The following is a 9,733-nucleotide window of genomic DNA, read 5'->3' on the forward strand; positions in this document are numbered from 1 at the left end:
CACATATACATTATCTATACATGCACATATTCACATACCATTCAGTCAGTGTCCAAATAGAAAACCCAGGATGTTAACACCTGTTTGTGTGCAGTTGTGTGCATGCATGTATATACAAGATCTCTCCAGTGGAATGTTTCAAAGTGACTGAGGAGGACCACAGACCCGACCCGCAAAGCCGGAAGCCGACATAAGGGAGACCAGTGCCAAAGACCTTGAGAGGGACCTCAAGCGCGCAGCCCCAGAGACACCCGCGCTGGAAGGGCCATCCACCCACCCCCCAAAGGGGACCACAGGAGAGAACCGGGAGAGCCCCACCAGCGACCACACACCGTAACCCCTGGGGCCAGCAGCGACGAACTCACAGGCCCCGCCGGCACCCACCGTGCCAGAGCGGATCCAGGCACGGACTCAGAGGCCCACCCTGGCCCCCCCAGGCCAAGGCCCGACAGGGCCAGAGGGACCCAAGCCCCACCGGGCAGCCACCGGGCTGAGCCGGCATATGCCCAAGCACCCAGCCCCAGACAACGAAAGCCACCAGTGTGCCGGCGGGCAAAGGCACAACCCACCAGAGGACAGCATGGCAGGGGAGCAATGGGCCCTCAAATGATCCCAAAGAAGAGGCTGCCCAAGTCCCAGCCTGACAAAAATACAAGCATACACAAACACAATCACACAGTCCCGCCCTCATCCTCTCACCCACTCATTCAAAGACACACAAGGTGGACGTCACAATCCACTCACACTCCTCATACATACTCTATACTCCCTAGGTCCAGGATATGCACCCACCCCCTGCAGAGGGCAGCTCACACCTGAACCCAGGAGGTAGACCCCTTCAATCTGAGGTGGCGAAGAGCAGACAGCCAAGTCCCGGCCCGGGCCGCACCAGTCCGACCGACCAGCCCCTCACCCCAGTATACTTATATAAAGTTATATAAACTGTAAAAGATTAATAACTAGAAGCACTCGGAGAGTGCAAACCTCCACCAAGACCAATTTCTCCCATCCTGTAATAGAGTGAATGCACAAAAGCAGAGATGGAAACACATTTGCCCAATAAGTTTTGACATAGCGAACATTTACTGTAAGCAGGCAGTATGCACGGGATTTCTTCCCGGTGGAGTCCAATGTGAAAAAAAAAAGTCAGACTCGTCACCCGGCATTATTCATCATCGAACTGGTGTCGGATTAAGCTCCTAAGTTTTCATCGGTCACATTTCAATGTGTAAAACGTCTGTTTTATCCCCTTTTATGAGTTTGTAATGGTTGGACTCTCTTTATAAACTGCTTCCTGGTACAGTCGGCTCATGAAGCGAGTGAAAAACATGAAATATTTTTATTTATTAATTTTTTATTTTGAAGCGAGTGATTGAAGCAAAACACAGCGTGTGAACGCTTTCAACACAAACACTCCCATGAACTTCAGAGCAATCACACAATAAAGTTCTTATGTAGATGGGTAACAGACAAGGTTAATCAGCTTTTCCAGACAGTCCAGCTTCGGCTCGGCTGCAGCAGGACCCTCCTCCCGCTGTCGGTGTCCTGTTATTCCCGTAATGTGAAGAGAATCTCATTTCTTTTTCTACRTCTCCAGACAGCATGTAACATCACCAGAAGTAGTGTTGATAACAAAATAATCACAACGTTCGYGATAGTAGACATCCTGGGATGTGTAGTCCCAGCGAGTTTGCGATTTGTACTTCCTGTTTCATACAGGCATGCGTCTGACCTAATGACACTGCGTAGCCTGGCTGATTCGCTCAAATTAAAAGAAAAAAATTCCTGTATCTGCATTGTGATCCGGAACATCACCAAAATTTAATGGTGTGTTCCTTTGGCCAGTACGCACATGTGGTAAAAATGTCATGACAATCCGTCCACACGTTTGTGAGTAATTTTGTCCACCGAAAGAACAACAGACAGACAGACAGACAGACAGACAGACAGAACGACAGACAGAACAACAGACAGACAGACAGACAGACAGACAGACAGACAGACAGACAGACAGACAGACGCGACCGAAAACATTACTTGCCCCCTTGGCAGAGGTAATAATTGGTTTAATATTATTATTATTAGTTTTAATAATTTCTTCATCGTCAGTCCTTTTTTCTGCTCTGTTGTCAACATGTACAGTAATGGTAAATCCAGACTCTTGACCGTTTTGTGTTAGCGTTACCTTCACTAGCCGATCACATGGTCACGTGGTTTCTGAGCACTCTAGTTGTTCTGTAGATCCTCCTTGGGTAAGGCTCAGATGATCTATCAGCTTTTCACCAGCCTTGAACACAGCCTTACACAAATGACAGTCAGTCTTAAAAGTCACATTCACAGGCTGCAGACCTGTACACTCATGCAAGTCCTGTTATTCACTTGCTCCATTCTTGTTAGGCCTGTGCTGCATTCACACTGGAGGTAAATGCAACCCAAATCAGATTTTTTTTCTGCCCCCATCAGATTTTTTCACAACAGTCTGAACATAMCAAATTTGATTGTTTCAAATCTGACGCAGATCTTTTTAGAATGTGGTACTGAATCCAGTCCATATGTTTTCCAAAGTGACTGTACAAGTGACACTTGTGTTGCATTTCATCTGTGAAGTGAGAGTGAGTGGATCAATGTAATAGTTTCTTACGAGTAAACTAACCTCAAGTCATGTAGTTTAAATCTTCTAACGCCACACGTTTTCAGCTACAGAACAGAAGTCCAGTTGCTTCATCGTTGTTCCTTTATATTAGGGCAGGGCTATTCAACTGGTGGACCACAGGCCGCATGCTGCCTGGTGATTTCCATCTGGACCGCAGCAGAGTTTGTTAGGAAATGGACCAAGACCATCTCAAAGTGAATCTCGAGTTGTTTGGTCGGCACCAGGGTTGAATGTATTCACACCTGCATATAAGGTCTGCACCAACAGGGGAATACAAACGCTGGTCAAACTCTTGTTTCTTTGTTTATTAAATCAGTTTGAGTTTACATGACACAACTGATTTGTTTGTTTGTTGGCTTGTCTAAAAGTTTCAATGCAGTTCATTTATGTAGCGCCAATTCACAACAAATGTTGTTTCAGGGCACTGTACAAAAACATTAACTTATATAAAGCCAATCAGAAAGTTATCAATAAAAGGAAGCCATGAGACTGCATTGAATCTTCATTTTGTTTCTGCCTCCCATCCTGAGCAGAAGATAGGCAACAGCGAGAAGAAAATAACTCACTTTCAACAGAAAGAAACCTCAGCCATCTTCCTTAACCAGTTAGGTTTCAAGGGAGAGGAAAGAGATGCAGACAAACACCAACTGACTAGTTCAGGTGTAATTTTCTATTGAAAAAAGACAAAAAAACATGTTAAAAATATAAATAATTACAAAATACAAACATGTAGATTAAAACAAGTATAGACTGCAAGCTATTAAAGAGAGTGCAGAATGACATTAGCAGCCTTTAGAGCGTTGTCAAAGTTTCCCCAAAATAATCGGGGTCCATCAGAGATAATTGTGGTCCTGTGGGAAAAGCAGGTGCTTTGCAAAAGTAAAGAAATAAAGTCCCGACAGGACCATATTCTGTCCTCTAAATTTACACTGAAGCCTTTCAGGCCACCACTTCACAGCAGCAGAAGATAAATAAATATATTCAATTAAATATAGTAAAACATTTATTAAGAAAAATCACAACGATTTAAAAGCACTAAGTTGTTTCAAAATGTTTTAAAACTCTTTACATGTATTCAGTGCATTACTCACAAGGTTGTAAGTGTCTGCATTTGCTAATTATACACTCTTGATTCAACATTGCAATGTGAGAGTTTTCTTTCTGAAAACTTCAACCGACTTTAATTTCTTTACTCTTCTTGTCACAAACCAAGATCTATTCTGATAACTGACCTCTTTTCTAATTTCCTGTCTAAAGGAGTTATAAACAGATGTGACCAGCAGATGCATCCAGCATCAGACTCCTGGTTCATCAGGTAAACTCATCTTTTTATAACATTCATTTTAATCTGCAGCACATGTACAAAAAACACATTTTAACATTTTAAACATGTGTTTATTTTTTATTATTTTATTGATTTCTATTTATCTTTTTTTGCTCATAAGTTTGTTTGCAGAAGATTGCTAATCATGACTCCAGTTTTCCTCCTCCTCATCTTCCTCTCAGTGGCAGATGTTTCTCTGGTAGGTTTGACTGATAGTTTGGACATGATAGAAAACTGAACTATTTCTATGACTCAGTGCAAGAATACAAAATTGCTAAACTGACAAGAACTGTGAAAACAAAAACAGGAGTTTGGTGATGATTTCTTTAGCTTTCTTAATAAAGACAATTGAGATTTGTGTGCCTGAAATGCAGAGCTAACTACAGGGAACATTTGAACAATTTTAATATTTTATGTTTCAGAGTGCACCAGCCAAAACTCAGAATCAACCTGGTGAGCTGAATCACAAAAAAGTTTTATGTATCGAATACTTGACAAACAAATATTTTAAATCTAAAGTAACATTTCTTTCATTTGTTCTCTAGATGGATCTGAGTTCATCCTTCAAGCCCCAAAACCTAATCCTGACTTAGGTAAGTGGGACAAATGTCAAAACATACTGTTTTAACATACATTTTAAAAGACAATGACAGAAACGTAACAACCTGCTGAATGACTAAATCATGGTATAGCATGCTTTAACAAAGCATGTCAAATAATAGTAATTTGTGCAATTATTAAAAATAGTTCTTCAAGACTTCCAAATTCTCAAGAATTTTACTAAATGATTTATATTCAGTTTAATGTTGAAAACTAAAATGTGACCCAGCACATTCAACCAAGGATTACATCAGCTTTAGTCAAAATAAACAAAACACATTTTCAGTTTCCTGGCTTTTTAAACTACATTTTGATTCTGATAATTCACGGTTCCAGAGTGTTGGCTTGATTTGTCTTGCTAATTAGTATAACTTAATTCTAATTTTCCTAATTCTCTTAAAAATTTGATGTCATTTGAAAAATCACTTTGTAACTTAATCCTCAGTACTATGTGATGGGTCACATATTGTCTGTGAACTAACTGTACTGGTTTGCCTTTATGATTAATAAGGCTACTATTTGGTTGTTTTTAAGAACTGCTGAGATATATCCTTATAGAACAGTGGGTTTTCAACTCAATCATCTCCACAAAAATACAGTGGGGTGCAAAAGTTTGGGCAGCCTTGTTAATTTTCCTGATTTAACTTTATAAATCATTGATTTTTTGGATAAAAAAATCTGTAAAATACATCATATAGGGGGCAAACACAGTGATATTTGAGAAGTGAAATGAAGTTTAAATGATTTACAGAAACTGTGCAATAATTTGTTAAACAAAAGCAGGCAAGTGCATAAATTTGGGCACTGTTGCCTTTTATTTATTTCAAAACCTTTAGAACTAATTATTAGAACTCAGATTTGGTTTAGCAAGTTGAGTGACCCTTGACCTCCACACACAGGTGACTCCARTTATGAAAAAGGGTATTTAAGGGAGGCAATTGTAGTTTTTTTCTCCTCTTTGCATCTTCTCTGAAGAGTGGCAGCATGGGAGACTCAAAACAACTTTAAATGAGCTGAAAATAAAGATTGTTCACATCATGATTTAGGGGAAGGATACAGAAAGCTATCTGAGAGATTTCAGCTTTCAGTCTCCACTGTGAGAAACAGTGAAAAAATAGAAGACCGCAGGCACAGTTCAGGTATAGGCTCCAAGTGGCAAACCAAGAAAAATCTGGAATAAACAGAAGAGAAGGATGTTGAGAACAGTCAGAGTCAACAATTTGGTGGAAAATTCATGTCATAACAATGCATTAGCCTTATATAGTGCTTTTCTAGACACTCAACGACACTTAACAATTCTTTATGCGTCATTCATTTATGCCCAATAGGCAGTAAACTACAATGCAGCTACAGCAGCCCTGGAGCATGTTGACAGAAGCAGGGCTGCCATAAGCTAGCACCACCTAACCCTCTGACCACTGCCAGCAGGCAAGGCAGGTGTACTGCCTTGCCCAAGGACACGACTGACAAATGGAATGAAGTGATCTTTTTAGGGATCTTTTTAAATTCTTGTAAACTGACTAAATATTTTAAAATGTGTCTCTTGACAAGCCTAAACATGTGCAAAAGCATATTGGTTTTGTTACTTACATGACTCTTTATAAATGAATGTACGTCAAGGCTGAGCCTGGTTCTGGTTCTGCTGGAGGTTTCTTCCTGTGAAAGGGAGTTTTTCCTCTCCACTGTTGCCAGTGTGCTGCTCAGGATGGGAGACTGTGATGAAGTGATGATCCAACACAATCTGCTGACTTCTTTAGATTTATTGATTTTAGTGTACAGTGCCCTTATGACTTGGGTTTTAATAAAAAAAACTTGAATTTAATTCAAAGTTGGAAAAACAATGGCAACATTTTTAATTGTATGTTTTTTCATAAAATTTGATAATTACATAAATGCTGAACTCGTGCTGTGATTTTTTTTCTTTTTGTAAAAGTGTCTTTTTTGTGTTACAGAAATATCTATAGAGTTTGGAGACATTGTTGTAATGAATGATTCACTCACGAATGCATCCCCATGCACCGCTGAAGACTGCAAGTGGCCCAAATCTGGAAAGTATGTCAATGTCCCATACTTCATCTCCACTGAGTACAGTAAGCAAAGATAATATAGAATTATATAAGCCAATGCATTTATCATCAATTTTGCTTGATTTCTTTAAGAAAACAGAAGTTTTAATTAAAGTGTTCAATAATCCTGCAGCTCAGGAAGAACGCAAAATCATCCTTGGAGGACTTAAGAGCTTTAATTTGTCTACCTGCATTCGCTTTGTCCCATGGGATTCAACTCATCGTGATTACATCTACTTTGAACCAAAGGCTAGGTAAGAGCACACACACATATCTGGGTCAGAGTGATGTCACAGGACTAGGGCTGGTGCCATTTCAGTGCCTGCTTTGTGGTGCCTGCAACCCTTCCACCCCTCCAAACGGTTTTATTGTTACAAATTCAGTTGTCAGTTTTTGAGTTTGAATTTTATTCAAAGCCATATTTAAAAGAAAAGGACAATAAAAATAGGAGAAAAGTTTATTATTTAAACAAGTTTTAGCCCAAGGAAGATTAATAAAAAACCCAAAGTCCTGAAAATATATTTAGAATAATTCTGCTGATTATACTGATGATATTAATAAGCATGAGAAAAATTATGGTTATAACAAATTAATCCCAAAGGAATTCATAATAAAAAAGCATGATAAAAATAATGTTATTTCAGATAAGCTATTGTTCAAGGTAATGCATTTAATCAGTTTGTTATTTTTATCAGACGTAGATTTATTTATTTTAATTCAGAACCCATTATCAGGCCTCTGTGGGCTGGTTGAACTGTCCACCTGTAGACAGCAGGACCGCTATTAGCTTCAGTATCAGTGCTAGCTAAAACTTACATTGTATTACCATATCTGTGCCTGTGCCTGTTCCTTTTTGCAACTACAGTAGTTAGGTGTATACTGTACGTATGGTATGAATTAAGCTTTGGTTCAGGTTAGGGTTAGGAATAGGTGAATATTGGTTAGGGTCAGGGAAAATGTCTGGGTTAGGCATAAATGCAGTTACAAATATGAATGAAAGTCAAAACGAAGTCCTCAGTTTGATGCGAATACAAGGATGCGTCTGTGTGTGAAGTGTGGGAAAGCAGTATGGCACCACAGACAGGGAACATACATATCTTAGGCTTGACATGCTGCTATGATAAAGTCCTTTAAGCTCAATTTACACAACTATGTTGTTCTCCTTGATGTACTTTTTTTAAATGTCCAACCTAACAAACAAAGCAGAGCATTTCTCCTGGGGAGTGCCGGGCCTGGTGAGACTTGTTGAGCAACATGATCGTTCTAGGTTCAGAGCTTTGAAGTCAAGCTAAGGCCACATTCTAAAATGAATGTTTGAATTAACATTTACACAAATAGTCTGACTGAAATGTATGTACTCTGCAAAAGTTTTATCAGAGAAATGAAGTCTTGACTTGATAAGTTGACATTTGCATGTATTTTCAGTCTTCTGTTTTATATGATGCCTCTAATGAATAAAGATGTACAAGTAMAAACCATGGACTTTTGATCCAATTTTTAACTGGTGTTCATGTGTGCATGCCAGATGTTCATCCCCTATTGGCCGTAAGGATAAGGGTCAATACATCTCCTTGGGAAAAAAATGTATGAGACCCTCCACAGTGCAGCACGAGGTCATTCATGCTCTGGGCTTCCATCATGAGCAGTCCCGCTCCGACAGAGACCAATACGTTTTGATCAACTACGAAAACATTAAGCCAGGTCAGCTCACACACAGGAAAAATGTAATTAATTCAACAAAATTTTTAAATTTGTGAAACAACAAGCTATGCATCTGTGTTATAGTTTACTAAAGTTTTTACGGTGCCTTATTTCAGCAGTTTGGATGTGGCAAGTTTTTAACTTTTGTTTCTCTGATTCATGGACAGAACAYGTGAAAAACTTCAGAAAGGTGGAGACAAACAACTTGGGAACTCCCTATGACTTCCACTCCGTCATGCATTACAGCAAGTGAGTTTTTTACGATTATGGAAAATAAATCATATAAAAAATTAAATAGTAGGGAAAACTCAAAAACTCCACTCAGAAAGGCTACTGGCTGGCATGTAATCCTGCAACCTTCTTGCTGAGGRGTGACAGCTCTAACCACGATGAACCTTTTGTGTTCAATCACATGTAATTGGGAGAACACTGCACACCCAAATGCTTCTCCCAAACTCTGCAAAGACCAGTCATATTCTAGCTGATCTTTGTCAAAGCATGCTCATCGATTGTAACACAGGCCTCACAGGAATAATATTTATTTTCTTTAAAAAGGAACCAAATAGAATTACATTGCTAAATATAAATCACAACAAATGTTTTCTGTAATTATTAATTATTGTTTGGGATTTAACTGCACCTTCTTTAAGGTATGCCTTCTCCAAAAATGAGAAGCCAACCATCGTTGCCAAGGCTGATCCTAACTATGACTGGGGACGTGCCAAGAAGATGAGCTCCAATGACATCGCCCGTATCAACAAGCTTTACCAATGCTGTAAGTAATCATTTTCTAATGAGTCATATCACTGATTAAACTACAAGAGGGATAAGATAGCTTTCTGATCAGTGCTACGGTTTTTGAAATCATGAGGCTGCATATTCAAGCCCAGGTTGCTCCTGACATAAAACTCACTGTAGAAACCCCTGCAAAAGGAATCACTTGAAAAGTATATAATTGATAAAACCACATCAAAAATATTCAGTTTTTCTAACCAGTGATGTGTGACTATTTTTCCCCTCAAACAGAACATGGTGGCTTCGAATGGATCGAAATCTTGATCCACCTGCTTATCCACCTGCTGATGCTAAACRGCTTTACTCCAAACACACAAATCTGTCTTAATGCAAGAATGTCAAAGCCACAGGAAATGTTCAGAACATTATGAGAAAACTGTATTTTCTGGGGAAATTGTAACTTGTTTTTTTACAACTTAAATAATCCTTTTTTTAGCTTAAAGAAACTAATTCAGATCATTGGTTTTACAGGTTAAGACAAATTTAAAATGAGTCATGTTATTTTGACATCAAATTCTGTGGAAAACGTTAGGAGCTGAATGTTAGCTGTTTTAGCTTTATGACTGACCTCAGTTTGGAGAAATGGTTTAATTC

General features: G+C 39.1%; 1 protein-coding gene across 1 annotated transcript; it reads left to right on the top strand.

The window, feature by feature from the left end:
* The first annotated feature begins 4,122 nt into the window (after positions 1-4,122).
* On the top strand, positions 4,123-9,450 carry LOC106526727 (low choriolytic enzyme). Its single transcript, XM_014021398.1, has 9 exons — positions 4,123-4,176; positions 4,400-4,430; positions 4,523-4,570; positions 6,530-6,667; positions 6,777-6,897; positions 8,169-8,344; positions 8,512-8,593; positions 8,995-9,119; positions 9,371-9,450. Coding segments are annotated over exons 1-9 (777 nt in total). The 3' UTR covers positions 9,373-9,450.
* Positions 9,451-9,733: the final 283 nt, after the last annotated feature.

The sequence above is a fragment of the Austrofundulus limnaeus genome, unplaced genomic scaffold (assembly GCF_001266775.1).
Source record: "Austrofundulus limnaeus strain Quisiro unplaced genomic scaffold, Austrofundulus_limnaeus-1.0 Scaffold292, whole genome shotgun sequence".
Lineage (NCBI taxonomy): Eukaryota > Metazoa > Chordata > Actinopteri > Cyprinodontiformes > Rivulidae > Austrofundulus > Austrofundulus limnaeus.